Consider the following 22,983-nt stretch of genomic DNA (forward strand, 5'->3'; position numbering starts at 1 on the left):
ATGCTGCTGCACGGGTGATAGAGGGAGCAACTCGAGGCTCCCATGTAACACCTCTCCTGCGCAAGCTGCACTGGCTCCTGGTGGTCTTCCGGGTGCAATTCAAGGTGCTGGTTACCACCTTTAAAGCACTCCATGGCATAGGGCCGGGTTATTTATGGGACCGCCCGCTGCTACCAGTGGCCTCCCATCGACCAGTGCGCTCCCATAGGGAGGGTCTCCTCAGGGTGCCGTCGGTCAGACAATGTCGGCTGGCGACCCCCAGGGGAAGGGCCTTCTCCGTGGGGGGCCCTGCCCTTTGGAACAAGCTGCCTCCAGGGATACGTCAACTCCCTGACCTCCGGACCTTCCGACGCGAGCTGAAGACATTTTTGTTCCATCGCGCAGGGCTGGCCTAATAGTTTTAAAGGGGGGGGGTTATTAGTGTTTTAATTCTTCTTAGCCAAATTGAATTAGTTTTTTAAAACTGTTTTTAATTTTTGTATTTGTTGTTTTATTTGGCTGTAAACTGTCCTGAGTCCTTTGGGAGAAGGGCGGTATATAAATTAAAATTAATAAATAAATAAATAATAAATAAATAAATAAATAAATAAATAAATAAATAGTATATACTGTGATGTTAGCTAAATGAAAGCATTAATGAACTGATAAAGAAGTATGTGAGAATAATATGGCAGATAAGAGAGGCCTGTAATTGTCATCATAGGTATACCTCAACTAGGAGAGACAACATGAGAAAACACATCCAGAAAATCACATTGTCTGATTTGTAACAAATTTATTTGCAAATTATGGTGGAAAATAAGTATTTGGTCACCAACAAACAAGCAAGATTTCTGGCTCTCACAGACCTGTAACTTCTACTTTAAGAGGCTCCTCTGTTCTCCACTCATTACCTGTATTAATGGTACCTGTTTGAACTTGTTATCAGTATAAAAGACACCTGTCCACAACCTCAAACAGTCACACTCCAAACTCCACTATGGTGAAGACCAAAGAGCTGTCAAAGGACACCAGAAACAAAATTGTAGACCTGCACCAGGCTGGAAAGACTGAATCTGCAACAGGCAAGCAGCTTGGTGTGAAGAAATCAACTGTGGGAGGAATAATTAGAAAATGGAAGACACACAAGACCACTCATAATCTCCCTCGATCTGGGGCTCCATGCAAGATCTCACCCCATGGGGTCAAAATGATCACAAGAATGGTCAGCAAATATCCCAGAATCACACGGGGGGACCTAGTGAATGACCTGCAGAGAGCTGGGACCAACGTAACAAAGGCTACCATCAGTAACACACTACACCGCCAGGGACTCAGATCCTGCAGTGCCAAACATGTCTCTCTGCTTAAGCCAGTACATGTCCGGGCCCGTCTGAAGTTTGCTAGAGAGCATTTGGATGATGCAGAAGAGGATTGGGAGAATGTCATATGGTCAGATGAAACCAAAGTAGAAATGTTTGGTAGAAACTCAACTCGTCGTGTTTGGAGGAGAGAGAATGCTGAGTTGCATCCAAAGAACACCATACCTACTGTGAAGCATGGGGGTGGCAACATCATGCTGTGGGGCTGTTTCTCTGCAAAGGGACCAGGACGACTGATCCGTGTAAAGGAAAGAATGAATGGGGCCATGTATCGTGAGATTTTGAGTGCAAACCTCCTTCCATCAGCAAGGGCATTGAAGATGAAACCTGGCTGGGTCTTTCAGCATGACAATGATCCTAAACACACCGCCTGGGCAACGAAGGAGTGGCTCCGTAAGAAGCATTTCAAGGTCCTGGAGTGGCCTAGCCAGTCACCAGATCTCAACCCCATAGAAAACCTTTGGAGGGAGTTGAAAGTCCGTGTTGCCCAGCGACAGCCCCAAAACATCACTGCTCTAGAGGAGATCTGCATGGAGGAATGGGCCAACATACCAGCAACAGTGTGTGAAAACCTTGTGAAGACGTACAGAAAACGTTTGACCTCTGTAATTGCCAACAAAGGATATATAACAAAGTATTGAGATGAACTTTTGATATTGACCAAATACTTATTTTCCACCATAATTTGCAAATAAATTCGTTACAAATCAGACAATGTGATTTTCTGGATGTGTTTTCTCATGTTGTCTCTCCTAGTTGAGGTATACCTATGATAACAATTACAGGCCCCTCTCATCTTTTTCAGTGGGAGAACTTGCACAACTGGTGGCTGACTAAATACTTTTTTATCCCACTGTATGTATGTATATTGTATGCAATATAGTTTTGCAATATCCTATGTTGGATAAGACTCTTGAAAATAATATAGTCAGCAAAAACACAAACCAGTGTACTATTGAACAGAGTTAAGAATAACAGAGTTGAAGGGACCTTGGAGGTCTTTTAATTCAACCCCTACTCAAACAGGAGACCTATGCCATTCTGGACAAAAAACTGCCCAATCTCTTCTTAAAAACCTCCAGTGATGGAGCACCCATAATTTCTGGAGGCAAGCTGTTCCACTAATTAATCATTGTCACTGTTGGGAAATTTCTCTTTAGTTCTAGATTGGATGTCTCCTTGGTAAATTTCCATTGCTTCTTGTCTTGTCCTCAGGTGCTTTGGAGAATAGGTTAACGCGTTTTTCTCTTTAACAGCCCTTCAAATGGAAGACTGCTATTATTTCGCCTGTAGTCCTTTTGTTAGACTAAATGTACACAGTTCCTGCAATTGTTCATCATACGTTTTAGACCCTAGCTCCTAATCAACTTTGTTGCTCTTCTCTGCATTCTTTTTCCAGTCCGGCATCTTTTTTGTATCCTGGTGACCTTTTTTGAATCATGGTAACTGTGGTTTTACCAAAACAGTATAAAGCGGTACTGACATTTCATGTAATTTTGATGCTATTCCTCTGTTGATGCTGCCGTTGGTTTTTTGGCAGCTGCAACACACTTAATGGCTTATAGTTAAGTGATTGTCCACTAGGACTCTTAGAACCCTCTCACAGTTACTGTTGTTGAACCAGCTAACACCTATTCTATACCTATACATTTGGTTTTTCTTGTCGAAGTGTAAAACTTACTTATCTCATCACTGAACTGCATTTTCTGGATGGGGTGAGTGTTCAAGTCTGTCAAGATCCTTCTAGATCTTGAGCTTATCTTCTAGAGCTGTCAAACTCATGTAGTCACGGCATCGTCATGTGATGTATCGGGACTTTTTTCCCCTTTGCTAAACCAGCCATAGGTGTGGCCAGCACGTGATGCATTCCAGCCATTGGCCAGGAGTTTGACCACCCTGTTCAAGAGTGTTGGCTATTCTCCCCAGCTTGGTGTCATCTGCAAATTTGATGAGTTCTCCTTCTATCCCCTCATCTAAATCAATTATGAAGATGCTGAAGAATACTGGGCCTAAAATAGAACCTTGGTGTATCACATTGCTTGCTTCCCTACATGAACACATCAATCCAGAGTTCTCATTCGAGGCACACATGGTCAGGCTCAAATTAGCCTCCTTTGGACATATTAAGTGAAGAAAAGGAAAAGGCTCTGAGAAAGATGAAAGAAAAATTAAGAAGAGGACAACCCAAAGCAAGGTGGAGGGATTCAGGTATAGTGGCAATGGGTTCATCATTGGGAGACATGAAAAGGTAAGTTAGGGATAAAACATCATGAAGAAAATTTATCAATGTGGTCACTAGGAGTTGAAACCGCCTCAATGGAATAAAATTAGTTGATCAATTCATGAATCAATCAGTCATGTGCTCAAATATTCAATTTTGTAAATATTTCCCCCTAATATATACAGATTTTAACTTGGAGAGGGGTCATTTAAAAATTCATTTGGAAGAAATCTTGGAAATTCATTGGCTGTGTCATTTAGATATTATAGAGAAGTGGAGTTAGCTGTACATTTTTAACACAAATGCCAAAGTATATTAGTAATTTCCCTCAAAAAAAAAATGTCATGCATGCACATTATATTTTCACTAAGAAGAATCTTAGAACTTGGTGCTGTGGAATGGAAGGAATGCATATAACAAACTTGTATTGCAATAATAACTTTGAGTTATTAAAATTTGAGTTCATTCATACATCTCTCAGATATTTTCACATATTTACAAAAAACAGACACTTTGCACATATCCTCAATTACAATAAAGTCGATTAACCAATCATTCACATTGTGGGTTGTTCCTCATTATTTCAGGCATCCAAATTCAATTTACATACTAATGATGCATATTTGTTCATAATAGATGTGCTGTTAAAACGCAGAACACAATAAATTAAAACCATTTAAGCATCATATTCCAGTCTGAATATGAAAATATCTGAGAACGCATATATTTTTCTTGTGAAATAATGCTAAAGATAAACTGAAATGACAAACATGAACTACCATACGAAGAAAACCCGTTGAAGATTATCAGTTAGTGTCTGAACTGGCTAGTTTGAGTACCAGTGGTCTTATATACTGATTATATTCTGCAACACAAATATAAATTGTATTATCTATTTTAATGCAGGCCAGTCTCCCTCGTGGTGTGGCTTATGTAAACCCTACTGAAGTATAACCAGAATAACCAATAATTTTTCTCATACTATATTTACCATTGTTTGAACATAAATACCCAACAATTTAATAGAATAGATTTTGACAGAAGTGAAAATGTTAGTAAAGCTGGAGAATTTGTTACAACCACAGATCTATAGGAAATATGTGATCTCATCCCTTTCTTTAGTTTTGAACCAACTCCACACTTCATGGGACTATAGGAACTATAGCTATGTGTCTGCCCTGCCTTCCCTTCGGCAAGAGTGTTGGGCTTCTTCTGATCCCTCCTTCTTCTGGAGCTCATTGGTTCATCAGATACCTCTCTCACCTGGAAAATGATATAGGTCTAACTTTCAAGTTATTTCATGACATCTGGCACTCTTTCCAACTTCTCAGATCTTGATAGGGTTACCATCTCCATTATACTGGTGTTGTATGCATCATGTTTTGATTTAATTTTAGTTTTCATAATGTGCACTGAGATGAGAAATATCCAGGGCATTTCCAAATAGATATATATCTTCCCATACACACCTGCAATTCTTCATTCTCTTCTTATTATTCAAAGCACAAAGAAGAATGGCTTGTGGATAGCATGGATACACAACTTGGATCAACAGTATTACTAATACCCATGCCTGAGTGTTACATGCGGGCTCCACCAGGTAAGCAAACTGTTTTCATTAAGAAACCAGTTATATCATGCTTTAGAACTTGTATAGCTTTTTCCAAAGGTATAGTGCAAGTCCATAGATTTTATTCACCTAATTTCTTTATTCTTTCATCATCCAGCTGATGTCTCAACCTACCCTTCTTCTTTCAATTTTTCAAATTGTTTAAGATGAGACAGACTGATTGATTCTTTTTTGAACTGCAAATGCTTTTCCAAATGTCTATGAAATCAGTTACTTCCTCATAGTCATTTGGTAGCCTGACCATACTTGAAAAACAATACACGTAAAGTAGCAACCTCTATGCCCTTTTCAGTTAATATTGATTAAATGAATAAAATTAGAGATGCATACTGAAACTCATGGAAAGCTGAGCTGAATTAACCCATTGCTTGAATATATTCCTACTTAAATGAGTTAATATGAAGGGGAAATAGTAAATTCCATTTGTGGAGACTGGTGGGTTCAAAACACCAAATTTTATATGAAATTAATAGCTTCTTTCCCCGTGTAGTTGTCAAGGTTTGTTGACTTTCCACAAAGTCACTAAGGCTGAGAAAGAAAAGGTAATATTTCAAACATTACTAACAAAAGAACCGATGGTTGTTTTATGCTTACCTGGAATAAGGTACCTGATTCTTAGATTTGGATTCTGATAAAAACAACTCACACAAATATCACCTTAATGAATTCACTCATAAATGAGAGCCAGAATTTTGGTTTACTCAGTTTCCAAGATTCAGAATCCTAACCTTTTATTTCTTGACATAAAATATAATAAATGAAACTACAAATTAATATCACCTGTTCTCCCACCTTCTCCAAAATGGCACAATAAATTACTCAACCAAAATATCTTCATTATAGAACTTTAACCTGTCTTAAGCATTAGTATATCCTTTACTATAAGAACATCTATGATAATCTACCAGAGATATTATATTTTTGACATACTTTTCTCTCAAGAAAGTTGTTAAACAGCTGAGAAAACGAAGGTAGCATTTCCACAGAAATAAAATTCCAGATGATTTGCTATTAACTGTATCAACATCTTTAATCTTACCTGGAAGTGTATGCTCTGGTCAATGTGACACACGTTAAACTGTTTCAGGAAACGTTCATCTTGGCTCCAGAAAAGGCGAATGTCGGGAATCCCATACAAGATCATGGCCAACCGTTCTAAGCCCAGACCAAATGCCCAGCCAATTTTGTTCTCAGCACCAGCTGCAGTTACAGAAAAAAAAGGAAAAAGGAAAAGAAAAAAGGGCAAAGGAAAAAGGAAAAGAAAAAGAAAAAAGGGGCAAAGGAAAAAAAAGGAAAAAGAAAAAGAAATAAATTCCTTTTTATAAAGACAAGTACAAACAATTTCAGTAACTTACTGCCTTGTCTAACATTCCAATCTAGGTCTTTTTATCTCATAATTCATGCAACTTTTTTCACTACTAAATGTGAAAAAGAAAAAGAAATAAATTCCTTTTTATAAAGACAAGTACAAACAATTTCAGTAACTTACTGCCTTGTCTAACATTCCAATCTAGGTCTTTTTATCTCATAATTCATGCAACTTTTTTCACTACTAAATGTGAAAAAAGAAAAAAGGAAAAAGGAAAAGGCTCTGAGAAAGATGAAAGAAAAATTAAGAAGAGGACAACCCAAAGCAAGGTGGAGGGATTCAGGTATAGTGGCAATGGGTTCATCATTGGGAGACATGAAAAGGTAAGTTAGGGATAAAACATCATGAAGAAAATTTATCAATGTGGTCACTAGGAGTTGAAACCGCCTCAATGGAATAAAATTAGAGATGCATACTGAAACTCATGGAAAGCTGAGCTGAATTAACCCATTGCTTGAATATATTCCTACTTAAATGAGTTAATATGAAGGGAAATAGTAAATTCCATTTGTGGAGACCGTGAGTTCAAAACACCAAATTTTATATGAAATTAATAGCTTCTTTCCCGTGTAGTTGTCAAGGTTTGTTGACTTTCCACAAAGTCACTAAGGCTGAGAAAGAAAAGGTAATATTTCAAACATTACTAACAAAAGAACCGATGGTTGTTTTATGCTTACCTGGAAGTGTATGCTCTGGTCAATGTGACACATGTTAAACTGTTTCAGGAAACGTTCATCTTGGCTCCAGAAAAGGCGAATGTCGGGAATCCCATACAAGATCATGGCCAACCGTTCTAAACCCAGACCAAATGCCCAGCCAATTTTGTTCTCAGCACCAGCTGCAGTTACAGAAAAAAAGGGAAAAAAGGACATAAAAATAAACCGTAAGGGAATGAAATGAGAGAATATTAGATAAATAATTGTCTATTTTACAATTAATATTGGAATAGTACACCAAAGGTAAAACATCTTGTACCAGTTTTTTGTTATATTTGATGAATTTATTATTAAACTTCCACTGATATTCCTATTGTTGCATATCAATTGTCCTTTTTAAATTCTTCATCCATTTAATGATACTCTATGAATTTTATATCACTTAAACATACTGGGCTTTGAAGATTAAAATACTTGAAAGTTGTAATCTTTCTTACATAAATTAGCTATTGTTTCTGTATTTCTTATATTTTTATTTCAAGCTACCCTTTAATAATCTGATGCCACCAGGAAATACAGTCATGTTTATGCTTGCATTTTATTTCGGATTATTTATCAGCAGTCCTTTTGCTATAAACCTCAAGAAATGATTCATTAATTTTGGGGTTTGATAATTAATGTTTATGAATGTAAAAATGCTGGATATTATTGAATTTTAGACCAAAAAGTTAATTTATTATGGTCTTCCACATACAAAAAAAGTTGTTTTAACAGTCTATTATGATTTAAAACTTTCAGTCATAAGAATAACATCAGGATTTTTTTCTAAAAAAAAGAATTATTCTATTAGAGCTATATTCCACTTTTCCTCCAGAAGCTCAGGCAATCTTTATTTGGCCTCAATTTTTCTCTCCTTTCCCAATTGGCTCCAGAAGTACTTTTAAACATATCAGTTTCAACTGCCTTTAATTGTTAGTAATTGCTTTTAATCTGATTTTCCTTTTTTAAAAAAAAAAGTATTTTACTTTACTGTTCATCACATTCATTATTTAATTAAAAAAATGAGGGATGTAACCAAACTAAATTTGTCTGAGCCTCTGTGGCTCAGACTGCTAATGCAGTCTGTTATTAACAGCAGCTGCCTGCAATTACTGCAGGTTCTAGTCCCACCAGGCCCAAGGTTGACTCAGCCTTCCATCCTTTTTAAGGTAGGTAAAATGAGGACCTCCAACACCTTGTATTAAGACTTCAGACTTCATTACTAAAACCAAGTTGGTACCCAATAATATGAATCAAAAGTCCACATATAAAATTAGCAAAGATTTCTGTCTAGTTTTAGAATTATTTATTTAATATATCAACCAAGAGCTTCAATTCAGTTCAAGCCTTATATTAACTGAATCCCAAACTTCACATGGTACAAATTTGTAAATAGAATTATAAGCCATAAATAATTTCCAATTTAAATTAAATTAAATTGATAATTTGTATAGAATGAACTTTAAAAAGTGAATTGGCATTCCATCTTTTTACATTATTCTATCATAGATTCCACTTTTCCTCCAGAAGCTCAGGCAATCTTTATTTGGCCTCAATTTTCTCTCCTTTCCCAATTGGCTCCAGAAAAGGCGAATGTCGGAATCCCATACAAGATCATGGCCAACCGTTCTAAACCCAGACCAAATGCCCAGCCAATTTTGTTCTCAGCACCAGCTGCAGTTACAGAAAAAAGGAAAAGAAAAAACTTGCTTATTGCATTTACAAGAAATTTTATAAAGTCAATTGTCTATTTTACAATTAATATTGGAATAGTACACCAAAGGTAAAACATCTTGTACCAGTTTTTTGTTATATTTGATGAATTTATTATTAAACTTCCACTTCCATTTATTATTAAACTTCCACTTCCATTTATTATTAAACTTCCACTGATATTCCTATTGTTGCATATCAATTGTCCTGTTTAAATTCTTCATCCATTTAATGATACTCTATGGAATTTTATATCACTTAAACATACTGGGCTTTGAAGATTAAAATACTTGAAAGTTGTAATCTTTCTTACATAAATTAGCTATTGTTTCTGTATTTCTTATGTTTTTATTTCAAGCTACCCTTTAATAATCTGATGCCACCAGGAAATACAGTCATGTTATTGCTTGCATTTTATTTCGGATTATTTATCAGCAGTCCTTTTGCTAGAAACCTCAAGAAATGATTCATTAATTTTGGGGTTTGACAATTAATGTTTATGAATGTAAAAATGCTGGATATTATTGAATTTTAGACCAAAAAGTTAATTTATTATGGTCTTCCACATACAAAAAAAGTTGTTTTAACAGTCTATTATGATTTAAAACTTTCAGTCATAAGAATAACAGAGCTGAAGGGACCTTGGAGGTCTTTTAATTCAACCCCTACTCAAACAGGAGACCTATGCCATTCTGGACAAAAAACTGCCCAATCTCTTCTTAAAAACCTCCAGTGATGGAGCAACCATAATTTCTGGAGGCAAGCTGTTCCACTAATTAATCATTGTCACTGTTGGGAAATTTCTCTTTAGTTCTAGATTGGATGTCTCCATGGTAAATTTCCATTGCTTCTTGTCCTGTCCTCAGGTGCTTTGGAGAATAGGTTAACACGTTTTTCTCTTTAACAGCCCTTCAAATGGAAGACTGCTATTATTTCGCCTGTAGTCCTTTTGTTAGACTAGATGTACACAGTTCCTGCAATTGTTCATCATACATTTTAGACCCTAGCTCCTAATCAACTTTGTTGCTCTTCTCTGCATTCTTTTTCCAGTCCGGCATCTTTTTTGTATCCTGGTGACCTTTTTTGAATCATGGTAACTGTGGTTTTACCAAAACAGTATAAAGCGGTACTGACATTTCACATAATTTTGATACTATCCCTCTGTTGATGCTGCCGTTGGTTTTTTGGCAGCTGCAACACACTTAATGGCTTATAGTTAAGTGATTGTCCACTAGGACTCTTAGAACCCTCTCACAGTTACTGTTGTTGAACCTTTGTCATGGTCAGATCATTTTCTCCTTCGCCTAGACTTTCTGACCGCTACCCACCACCGCAGGGAGACGGAACCAATGCGTTGGTTCCGTCCCAGGCGCCTGATGGACCCGGAGAGGTTCCTGACGGAGCTTGGGTCGTTTCCCAAGCACCTGGCCCACGACACGACTGAAGAACTAGTTGCGGCTTGGGAACAAGCCGTGGCTGGAGCTTTGGACCGTGTTGTGCCTTTGCGGCCTCTGACCCGGCGTCGGTCTCAACCAGCTCCTTGGTTCTCCGAGGAGCTGAGGGAGATGAAACGCCGGAGAAGACGCCTAGAGAGTGTCTGGAGATCCAGCCGTTCTGAGGCTGACCGGACACTATTAGGTCCTATAGCAGGACCTACCTAGTGGCACTGAGGGATGCGAAACGCTCACGCTTTCCTCCCTCATTGCGTCGGCAGATAACCGCCCGCCGCCCTGTTTGGTGACCCGCCTCTCCTTCAACAGGAGGGGCGGAGGACCCCTACAAGGGCATGCCGAGGAGTTTAGTGGTTATCTATACGATAAAATCGCTCAGCTTCGGGACGGATTGGATCAAAATTGGGTAGATCCAGGCGAGAGTTCCGAGACCCGCCTTGTTGAGGTGGTTTGGGATGATTTTGATCCTGTGACTCCGAGGACATGGACAGGTTGCTGGGTAGGCTGAATGCCACCACATGTTTACTGGATCCGTGCCTCCTGGTTAGTACTGGCTACTCAGGAGGTGACACGAGGCTGGCTCCAGGGATTACAAATGCTTCTTTGCGGAGGGGTCTTTCCGCTGCCTTGAAAGAGGCGGTGGTGAGACCTCTCCTCAAGAAGCCTTCCTGGACCCAGCTGTTTTAGGGAATTATCGCCAGTCTCCAATCTTCGCTCACGGGCGAAGGTTGTAGAGAGTGCAGTGGCATGTCAGCTACCCCAGTACCTGGATGAAGCTGTCTATCTAGACCTGCTCCAGTCCGGCTTCGGCCCGGATACAGTACGGAGACAGCTTTGGTCGCTGGTGGATGATCTCTGGAGGCCAGGGATAAGGGTTACCTCTGCCCTGGTCCTATTAGACCTCTCAGCGGCTTTTGATACCATCGACCATGGTATCCTGCTGCGCCGTTGGAGGGGTTGGGAGTGGGAGGCACCGTTTATCGGTGGTTCTCCTCCTACCTCTCTGACCGGACGAGACGGTGTTGACAGGGGGCAGAGATCGACCCGAGGTGCCTCATGTGTGGGTGCCGCAGGATCGATTCTCTCACCCTCCTGTTCAACATCTATATGAAGCCGCTGGGTGAGATCATCAGTGGCTTTGGGGTGAGATACCAACTGTACGCTGATGACACTCAGCTGTACTTTTTCCACCCCGGCCACCCCAGTGAAGCTGTCAAGTGCTGTCCGGTGTTTGGAAGCCGACGGGTCTGGATGGGGAGGAACAGGCTCAAACTTAATCCTCCAAGACGGAGTGGCTGTGGATGCCGGCACCTCGGTACAGTCAGCTGCAGATGCGGCTGTCTGTCGGGGGCGAGTCATTGGCCCCGATGGAGAAGGTACGCAACTTGGGCGTGCTCCTGGATGGTCGGTTGTCCTTTGAAGATCATTTGGCGACCGTCTCCAGGAGAGCTTTTTATCAGGTTCGCCTGATCCGCCAGTTGTGTCCCTTCCTGGACCAGGACGCCCTATGCACGGTCACTCATGCTTTCGTTACCTCTCGTCTGGACTACTGCAATGCTCTCTACATGGGGCTCCCCTTGAAGAGCACCCGGAGACTTCAGCTAGTCCAGAATGCGGCTGCGCGGGTTATTGAGGGAACGATTCGGAGCTCCCACGTAACACCTATCCTGCGCAGACTGAACTGGCTACCTGTTGTTTTCCGGGTGCGTTTCAAGGTATTGGTTGCCACCTTTAAAGCGCTCCATGGCTTAGGACCGGGCTACCTATGGGACCGTCTACTGCCGGCCTCTATCTCCCAGCGTCCCCACAGAGGTGCGTTCCCACAGAGAGGACTCCTCAGGGTGCCGTCAGCCAAACAGTGTCGACTGGCGGCCCCAGGAGGGCCTTCTCTGTGGGGCTCCCTGTGGAACGAACTTCCCTCGGGCTTCGACAACTACCTGACCTTAGGACCTTTCGCCGCGAACTTAAAACCTATTTATTTCATATAGCTGGACTGGCCTGATTTTAATTTTAAATTTTAATTGAATTTTGATGGGTTTTAAATTTTTGTAATTTTATGGGGTGTAATGTCATTTTAAATTTTCTGGCAAATTTGAACCAGTTTTTTAAGGGTTGTTTTAATTATTGTGTATGTTTGTTTATATTTTATTTGCCTGTTCACCGCCCTGAGTCCTTCGGGAGAAGGGCGGTATACAAATTAAAACATTATTATTATTATTATAAGGATACAATAATCCCACTGCAAAGGTCATAAATGCAAAGATTGGTAATAAAATAACTTTTTCATCACCGTAACAACTAGAAATGATTGCTAAAAAAGGCAGTTGCTAAATGAGGACCTCCAACACCATGTATTAAGACTTCAGACTTCATTACTAAAACCAAGTTGGTACCCAATAATATGAATCAAAAGTCCACATATAAAATGAGCAAAGATTTCTGTCTAGTTTTAGAATTATTTATTTATTTAATATATCAACCAAGAGCTTCAATTCAATTCAAGCCTTATATTAACTGAATCCCAAACTTCACATGGTACAAATTTGTAAATAGAATTATAAGCCATAAATAATTTCCAATTTAAATTAAATTCTCTATTAAACATGCTCTTCAAATTCATATTCATTTTTGACATTTATGCATATTACCACAGATTAATTTGTCATTCTTAGACAAATATTATATACGATTTCAAAAAAAAAAAGGTATAAAGTGTTCTAACATGTTATCACATACAACACCAACCTCACTATATTTTAAGGATATATAAGGCTTAATTGTTTAATAATAATTTTAATTGGTTTAAAACTACAAAGATAAAAAATTTACAAACTAAGAAAAATATAAGAAACAAAAAGAAAAAAGGGGCAAAGGGGAAAAAAAGGAAAAAGAAAAAGAAATAAATTCCTTTTTATAAAGACAAGTACAAACAATTTCAGTAACTTACTTGCCTTGTTTAACATTCCAATCTAGGTCTTTTTATCCCATAATCCATGCTACTTTTTTCACTACTAAATGTGAAAAAAGAAAAAACTTGCTTATTGCATTTACAAGAAATTTTATAAAGTCAATTGTCTATTTTACAATTAATATTGGAATAGTACACCAAAGGTAAAACATCTTGTACCAGTTTTTTGTTATATTTGATGAATTTATTATTAAACTTCCACTTCCATTTATTATTAAACTTCCACTGATATTCCTATTGTTGCATATCAATTGTCCTGTTTAAATTCTTCATCCATTTAATGATACTCTATGGAATTTTATATCACTTAAACATACTGGGCTTTGAAGATTAAAATACTTGAAAGTTGTAATCTTTCTTACATAAATTAGCTATTGTTTCTGTATTTCTTATATTTTTATTTCAAGCTACCCTTTAATAATCTGATGCCACCAGGAAATACAGTCATGTTTATGCTTGCATTTTATTTCGGATTATTTATCAGCAGTCCTTTTGCTATAAACCTCAAGAAATGATTCATTAATTTTGGGGTTTGATAATTAATGTTTATGAATGTAAAAATGCTGGATATTATTGAATTTTAGACCAAAAAGTTAATTTATTATGGTCTTCCACATACAAAAAAAGTTGTTTTAACAGTCTATTATGATTTAAAACTTTCAGTCATAAGAATAACATCAGGATTTTTTTTTTTAAAAAATAATTATTCTATTAGAGCTATATTCCACTTTTCCTCCAGAAGCTCAGGCAATCTTTATTTGGCCCCAATTTTTCTCCTTTCCCAATTGGCTCCAGAAGTACTTTTAAACATATCAGTTTCAACTGCCTTTAATTGTTAGTAATTGCTTTTAATCTGATTTTCCTTTTTTTTAAAAAAAAAGTATTTTACTTTACTGTTCATCACATTCATTATTTAATTAAAAAAATGAGGGATGTAACCAAACTAAATTTGTCTGAGCCTCTGTGGCTCAGACTGCTAATGCAGTCTGTTATTAACAGCAGCTGCCTGCAATTACTGCAGGTTCTAGTCCCACCAGGCCCAAGGTTGACTCAGCCTTCCATCCTTTATAAGGTAGGTAAAATGAGGACCCAGATTGTTGGGGGCAATAAGTTGACTTTATATATAAATATACAAATAGAATGAAGACTATTGCTAACATAGTGTAAGCCTCCCTGAGTCTTCGGAGAAGGGCGGGATATAAATGCAAATAAAAAAATAAAATAAAATAAAATAAAACAAAACCAAATGAAACATTCTGCAATTCCTTTCTGTATAAAAACACAGGGACACATATGTGCCAACTAACATCATGTACACACAGAACACAATAAGGTGTAGCATTGTCCAGCAGACTAGCATATATGTAATATCAGAAAATCAAATCTGAAATTTTGCAAATAATTTTAAGTTGCATTTTAAAAAATGCATGACAGATTAATTGTCTGTCTTCCACAATTCTATAATCGCAGTGATTATGACAATTATAACAGCTTTATTTCATCTTAGAAATTGTCAGAAATGATAAAGTTGCCATAGTGGCTTTTAAAACTCATACTTATTATTGAAATGTGTATTGCCTATTATTATCCAAATATAAAATTTAAAGAGAGGAAAAAAAGAATATGCCAGACAGCTTTTAATTGCGTGATCCTTTCCATCTACTCTGAAAATTGTCAGCAAATCTCAAAAGAAAAGCACAACAGTATCTGATGACATTTGATCTCTGTTCATCACTGAAAGCCCAGTTGAGTATTAATCACAATTAACAAGTAAAACCCTGAAAAGTATCACCATTTAAAATAATTTAGATTGTCAACATTTTAGAGATCTTTATTTAACAAAGAAAGTGAATTGCCAACTTTTCAACCAGTGTTTCATATACTTTAATAGAAATAATAGCTTAAGACATATCTATTTATTTGTGCGGGGCTGGCCTAGAATTTAGTTTTAAAGTTAGTTTTAAATGGGGTTTTGTATTATTTTAACGATAGTTTTAAATTCGGCCTAATGTAATAAGTTTTTTAACAGTTGTTTTAACTTGTATTTATTCTTATGTTTTATAAGGCTGTGAACCACCCTGAGTCCTTTGGGAGATAGGGTGGTATAAAAATTCGAATGATAGATAGATAGATAGATAGATAGATAGATAGATAGATAGATAGATAGATAGATAGATAGATAAATAAATAAATAAATAAATAAATAAATAATAATGAACTTGATCCTACAAAACATATTACGGTAACTCTTTCATGTAGCCCTATAAATCTGGTTCTTACCACCCACAGACTTTTTACCTAAAATAACCCTTTTTAGGATGCTAAGAGTTCATTTTGTTAGGGTCAGAACCAGGGGTGAAATGTAAAAACGTTTGCTACTGGTTCTGTGGGCATGGCTTGATGGGCATGGCTTGGTGGTTATGTGACCGGATTGGTGTGCTCAACTTGACGTTACACACTGTTAGGGCCAGGAGCTGCACATTTTGAAACACATTCTGCCCTTCTGAAGCCCCCAATGCTTTGAGTTTCCTTCCGCCACCCAAGCGAACATCGGAGCCTTCTCTTGCAGAAGCAGAATCCAGGCACAGAAATGGAAAAATGAGGGAGAGTTGGGAGGAGAAGGTGTAAAAAGCACAGAAATGGACAAAGTGGGGGCAAAATGGGGAGGAGAAGGTGTAAGAAGATGTTTCCTTAGATTGCTGACATTTGGCGATCTAAAGAAACATCTTCCAGCTCTTCAAGATCAACTTTAAGAAGCCGACAGCAAAAGTAGTGGCAGCGGGGATGACAGGTAGGTGTGCGTATGTGTATGTGTGTGTGTGTGTCCCTCTGCAAGGACATACTGCGAGGCAGACATCGCCCCTCGTAAGAAAAGAAGTGACGAAGCCCTGGCTGTCACCTGGGAAAGAAGGACCGAGGAGGGACACACACACACACCTTTTGCCCCCACTGCCGCTACGTTTGCTGTCGGCTTCTCAGAGCTCTTAAAGTCAATCTTGAAGAGTTGGAGGACATTTCCTTAGATGCTCCAAACAATGAGTTTGGCAGAGTGGAAGGCAGGGAAGCATGGCAGGGCTGCGGGCCATGGGCTGGTTTGTGGGCATGGCCAGCCAGCAATTGCTACCGGTATGGCGAACCATCCCCAATCTCTCTTACCGGTTCTCCTGATCTGGTCCGAACCGGTAGCATTTCACCCCTGGTCAGAACATATCTATCTAGTCTTCAACAGAAAATACATGTGATCAAATGATCATTTGACATTTGGAAATCAAGACTCCTTTTTCCTGACATTACAATTTTCAAGAAAGCAGCAATTAATTTCCTATAGTTCAGTATGAAAAATAAATGGATCTGTCTATAGCTTTAAGACACAATCTTTTTGTGGTTCTCGGGTTACCCAAGACAATACAACTGACCATGCTAGTCCAGGTTAAATATAATGGCATGGAGGGAACATCTCCTTCCATAGTACTAAGGAAGAAGAATCTTGGTACACTTCTGCCTTAAACAGAAGCCTGTAACAATAGTTGAAGAATGGGACTTGAACTACTTGACAAAATAATATAACATAAACATTATAGAAAATTATCATATATTCATGTCATTATAACTATAGAAAGATTTAATTTTTCTTAACAAATAACAAGGTAAAGTAGAACCATTGTTTGTAAGACTTGGGAGTCAAAAACTGTTTCAAAAATATATATGTTTAGGCAATTAGCTACTTCCCAATATGCAGATCACAGCGCTGCCAACAATTTTTTACTTTTTTCTTCTTCTTTGGCTCAGCTTTAGCCCTGACCTTTCAAAACAGCTCAACAAACAGTATTCAATATCTGACTAACAACCTAGTCCTACTTAACATAATTTTATGCATGAAAAGCAACATCCCTCATCAGAATTAGACTATTAATAAAAGTATGTAACATGGAGCTCAAAGTGATCAATCAATTAAAGCCTCCCTTCCATAATTTTAAGTCATTACTGATGCCAAATTAAACGCAAAAGGGTATGAGTATTCTTTACACATGCCAGTCCCAGTCACTGAAGTTTACTAGTGACATGAATTGCACATATTATAACAAAAATAGCTTGAAAAGTGGGAAATCCGACCAAAAGCCAGTCCTACAAGGCAGACCAGATTAAAAAACCAACTGCACAGGAAGACTGGCACCACACTTCATCAAATAACCTGTAACAATGGAATCTTGCAAGTCTGGTTGTGGTTTTCCTTCCATCTCTTTTACTCCAACCAAGAGTCCGCCTGAGTGATATCTAAAAACTATCTATCCTTCCTAGAACTTATGGAATGCTTCTGTCCTTTTTGTTTGTTTAAATCTTTCTGAATATTTGCTTCAAGGCCATCACCATGGCTGTCTATTCCACCCCAAAAGAAAAACTTGGGCAAGAAAATAAGCTAGAATAGCATGGAGTAACTTGCTATTTATGTTTTGGAGAAGCCAGAAAGACAGCAACATGAAAACCTTTGACGAAAAGATTATAGCAAATAAAGGAAATGTCTTGCACACAAAAGCTTTACATTTAATTTTCTTGGCATCTGGTCTTCTGAAAGTGGTTTATAGCATTCTGAGTTAGACCAGTAAGCTGCTTCTGGAAACCATGAAATGGAGGATTCCTGCTTCCTTGGGATACATCGATTTCTCCTTCTGAGACTGAACTGCCAGTTCATTAGCTGCTAAGATCTAGGAAGTATAGGTGGCAGAAAATAAGCTGCAAGCAACTGCATGGTCAAAAAATCCCTGAGAAATAGAACACTCTCTGGATAAGGTCCTGCTTTATCCATTGCATCTTTGCAATATTCACTGCATTGTGTCCCTGGGATGTGGCTTTGTGAACTTAGCTTTAAAATCCCTCAACTATAGAAGATGAATTGCTTGGAGGACCACACCAAGGAAGACCCTGCCAAAAACTATGAACTATGTTTTGGACTATTTATTTGGTCAGGCTATTTTTTTTAATCCAAAAAAGCAGAATTTAAAAAGCTATGCCAGTATAGCCCCTTCCAAGCTGAGCAACACTAAAAACTCCAGCATCGGGAGACTCTGCTAAAGATTCCTCTGTTCTAAATTGTGCATATAATGTCTTTCTTCTTGCTGACCTGCTGATTAACATTAGGAACAGGTGAAAAAAGAACTGACTATTATTCACAATGCTAATAAGCTAGGGAGAAAGGAAGATGAAATGATGTATGTGCATATATAAACCCATCTCTATATTTTGACAGCTGGCATGCAGCCTCTGACCTATTGAACCTATGCTACAGAGGGGTGGAAGGATGATTCCCTCCAGTGTGCCACAGAACTGATTTGGCACATGGCAGCTTCATTTTACAGTAATTTTGATTTGTCCTCAAAGGCAAAATAAAAAAAAAAGCATTTGGGTGTCTTAAGATGAATCTGTTTCATTTGTTTCATGAAAAGAACACTAATCAGAAAAAAAACCCAGATGATATAAATAATGTTTAAATGGAAAATCAAATCACAGATATGTATCAATATTTATTAAGACAAAGGGCATTCTTTAAAACTTTATATAAATGTAATGGATCTTTCTTTCTATGCTTCAATACCAAAAAATGATGTACATGTGGATAAAATGCAGGGTAGAAAAATCAATTGTATCTTTTAACCGAATTTTCACATTTATACTAGGACTGATTTTAACACAACCTTATTTAAACTTCACCGTTGAAGTTACCCTTAGGCTATTTATAATGTACTTAACCAATGGATTGTTCTACCCCTCTGTGGTGTCTTAAATATTCCTTATTTGGCCTCATCTATTTTCATGTTGATTTAGTACTGACTAAGAAACCTTGAGGTGAAGGTTACAGGAGGGCACAGAATGAAATTTGTGGCTGATGTCTCTAGAGAACAACGCAGTTCATGTTTCAGTTAGCCCTAGAGGTGTGCCAAAAATCATTGTTTTCTCTTTCACCTTAACTCAAAAATTGTTCTTTAGCTGTGAGATAGCCAGATAAATCAAAGAAAATGCAATTTAAACTCTGTTGCTGTTTGCAATGTCATTATCCTGTCCTTTCAAAACTCTACTTTAGCCCATATTACCAAAATTGCTGCCTTAAATACCAGGATTGCAATAACTAAAGACCTAGGCAATACATCTGTTTTCTGAACAAACTTTGTATATGGACAACTTAGACAGAACGATTGTCTTGTTGGATCAGGCCCAGCTACCACAGGGATGTGAAAGATTCTTTAAATACAGTTGATCCAGAACTAAACTGAACTCTGTGAACCACCATTCCCACATCTGCCCATTGATCCATCTAATACCTGCCCCCCGTCCCTCCTACTTTGGACCTGAATTAATATGAAAGATTAGGAATGGGAGGTTAGAAAACTATAGCAAGCAAAAGAAAGGGGTGGAGTGCGGGGAGAGTTTGAAGGTATCTAAAGTCATCTTCCAGCATCGGCTTATGTATCCTTTAGGAAATACGTTTTCTCAAGGCCACTGCATGCAGTGGAAAATTCAGAAGGCGATGATGTGATGAAGTTTTAAGATTGTGTACATTTAAGGATTATGTGCTTATAAATATAATTATCTTTTGACATAGAGACATAGAGTTAATGCAAGGAAAATATTTTTTTTTTTTTTTGAGAAGAAAAATTATGGACAACGATTGTACAAATTTTATTTGGTGATTGGGCTCCAGGGAAGTTTGAACTGCTTAGCTCAGTTTTCTAATATAATACCTATGAAGTATAGCTTGATAAATGGCAAACAAGATGTGACTACCACTTTGATGAGGACACAACGGTGCTAAAGTCCTGGTCTACTAAGAATGAAGCTGATGAACCACCATTTTCTTCTGTTGTTGTTTTCTTTTCAAATTAAGAATGACAGCAAATTAGATACAGATTTTCATGGATTAGGAACAATGAGGTTAGAAATAGGTGAACTTAATCTTGCTGGGTTGCTCTCTCATCCTTACTGATTTGCATGAGAAAAGATGGCATCTATGTGAACTGCCAATCTTATTCATAGAAAAAAATACTTGGGTAATAATACAGGAAGCCAGCTAGTTATAATCTACCCGCTACTTAATATCTTTTGGACAGGCAAGAGACTCAACCACTCAATGTTAGAGGAAATCAATCCTGAAAGTTCACTGGAAGCAAGGCTCATGAAACAAAAATGATCATATTTTGTACACATCATGACAGCTCAAGCATCTATGGTAAAGGTGGATCTATGGCCAAAATGGATGGAAGGAGAAGTAACCACCAGTGGAACATTGAATGTTACAGAAATGTACCTGCAACAATTGCATAACAGACAGTGCTTGTATTCATACAGTTACCAGGAATCAGTTACAATTCATTAGAGCATAACAATAGTAAGAGGTTTCCTAGATAGGTTTATCAACTATATTTTTTGCAAAACTTAGGGTCACCTTGTCTTGTATGAATGTAGTTGCAATATTATTCAGCTTGAGGTTGTCAGTCATGAATAAAATCCAGTTTGCTGGGTACCTGTCTTTCAATCTGTTGTAGAAAGTGAACGTCTGTATGCAAGTAAATGGATATATCTCCCTACATATAACAGGCCATATTAAACACATCCTATAAGACTTAAAGTACAAGTTATCCAATGATGGGTATAGTTGGGACTGCTTATTCTTTGGGTTAAACATTTATCCATTTATTACTTTGATGGATCTTTGAACAAACAGCATTTATTATACCGCGTTTGGAAAAAGAGATAGATTCTGTCATTCAAAATAAAAAAATATGCTTCTTTGCATACATAACAAATAGCTCAAGGTGACTGAAACAGCTTCCAGTTGCATCAAGGGCTGAGAGTGAGAATGCTGCAGTGTCTCAATTGAGCCAAAAATATATATATTTGTTTTTGGGCAACATCTACAGCATCTAAACTGTAACCCAGTCATAGCAACATAACTGGGATCTAGACTTTGCACAACTTGGCAGGGGTCAAACTAGCCATTATTTACTATCTAGCCTTCCTTCAAATCCACTTCATGTCCCAAATAAAGAGGCTGGATTGTGACTTTTGAGCAGAATGACAGAGCAAGTAAGACCTGGACTGTTTCTCTTTTGTCTCTGCTTCCTTCTTGCAGCTAGTGAGATTATCCTTATAACTGGGATTCCTCTGGCATTTTAGCATTATAAGAGGCAGAAAGATTCTGTCTTTTTCCTCAATCCTTTTGAATAATCTTGGTAGACAACAGTGGATCACAAATCCTTCTTAGCAGGCTTCTGCATCATGAAAAGGAGACATAATCTTGTAAGAAACTTGAAAGACAGTTAAGCACTAGCAAGCAGAAGTGTGGATCCCCGTTACGGTGAGTGGACTTTGCCAAAAAAATCTCTAGGCAGTGCAGGCAATTATTATTTTACTGTGTATTGTTGACCCAGCTATGCAATTTAAAAGCCTTGCTATATTAGATCCCCGAACAGAAAGCTAATGCTCTAAGGCCTTTATAAATTTAACAAACACAGAATTAAAAGGTGGAAGAACAGTAAAAATAATTCTATATTATAGCTGTGCAATTAAAACAATAAGAAAAAGAAGGGGGAGTGTCAAGGTCATAGACTAATACTTGCTTGAGGTTATGGCTTTTAAAGTCCTCCCCCCCCCCGCCCCCGTCCCATGATTCTTTAAAAGGATACAAAGGCTGTAAAGATTCTGGTATTCTGGACTTTCCTTCTGGAAAGCATGGGAGCCTATGTAGTTTGTGTTAGTAACAGAAACATGAAATGAACAAATCTATTGGATTTTGGATGGAGAGATGAAAATATTCCATATTTGTTCATGCACACACAATCACAAAAGGGTTCAAATTTTGCTTCATGAACACAGCTTTTACTTGTTTAAAAAAATGTCCAGTTTAATATTGTAATTGCACTGGAAGCTGATTCAGTAGCTGAATGGATGCTTTATCCATAAATTTATTTTAGCTCAATGTGGAACTTTCTAAATAGATAAGGAGGAGAAGCCATCCCAGTGGAGGAACACAGTGGCTTCTTTCCAAATGGATGTGTGTCCTATGGAGCCTGGATATACATCCACAGCATTATATGATTCTGGTCATAAGTAAATGAGTACATCCAGACATCCTGGAAGAATCTGATCATTTAGCCCAGTGATGGTTAAGTTTTTCGGCACTGAGTGCCGAAACTGGAGTGCATGCGTGCCTGTGCGCGCACTAGAGCGCTGGAACCTGGAAGAGAGCAGCTGGTCAGCATGCATGAGTGCAACAGAACCTGGAAGAGCAGCTGGTGATGGCATGCGTGCCCACAGAGAGGAGACTGCTGGATTTAGCCCCTCTCCACATTATTCCTGCTCTAAGGGCTTTTCATAACAAAAGAAACAGGCAGATATCTGATAGGTTGCCATGCTACTATGATACTCTAGATTTAGTGTGCCTGTCAGGAACAGAAGCACGTAGTTTTGTCTCTATGTCTGAAGGTAAGAGTAAGTTTTCAGAACATATCCAATACTCCTACGTAATTGTACAACGCATGAAATACTGGAAAATTTGTTTCTGAGAAAAACCTTGCCATCACTTT

The 22,983-nt window shown here is 38.0% G+C and overlaps 1 protein-coding gene across 6 annotated transcripts in view; it reads right to left on the reverse strand.

Moving 5' to 3' along the window:
- Positions 1 to 22,983, reverse strand: part of FARS2 (phenylalanyl-tRNA synthetase 2, mitochondrial) — a 244,977-nt gene that overhangs the window by 88,708 nt on the left and 133,286 nt on the right. For 4 of the 6 annotated variants that reach the window (XM_058178123.1, XM_058178119.1, XM_058178117.1 and 1 more), the window contains one exon: positions 6,252 to 6,412. In XM_058178123.1, the coding sequence (XP_058034106.1) occupies positions 6,252 to 6,412 (161 nt within the window). Of the gene's footprint in view, positions 1 to 6,251; positions 6,413 to 7,258; positions 7,420 to 22,983 lie in introns of all 6 variants that reach the window. The other 2 variants (XM_058178118.1, XM_058178120.1) reach the window with 1 other exon arrangement.

This window comes from Ahaetulla prasina, chromosome 3, assembly GCF_028640845.1.
Source record: "Ahaetulla prasina isolate Xishuangbanna chromosome 3, ASM2864084v1, whole genome shotgun sequence".
Lineage (NCBI taxonomy): Eukaryota > Metazoa > Chordata > Lepidosauria > Squamata > Colubridae > Ahaetulla > Ahaetulla prasina.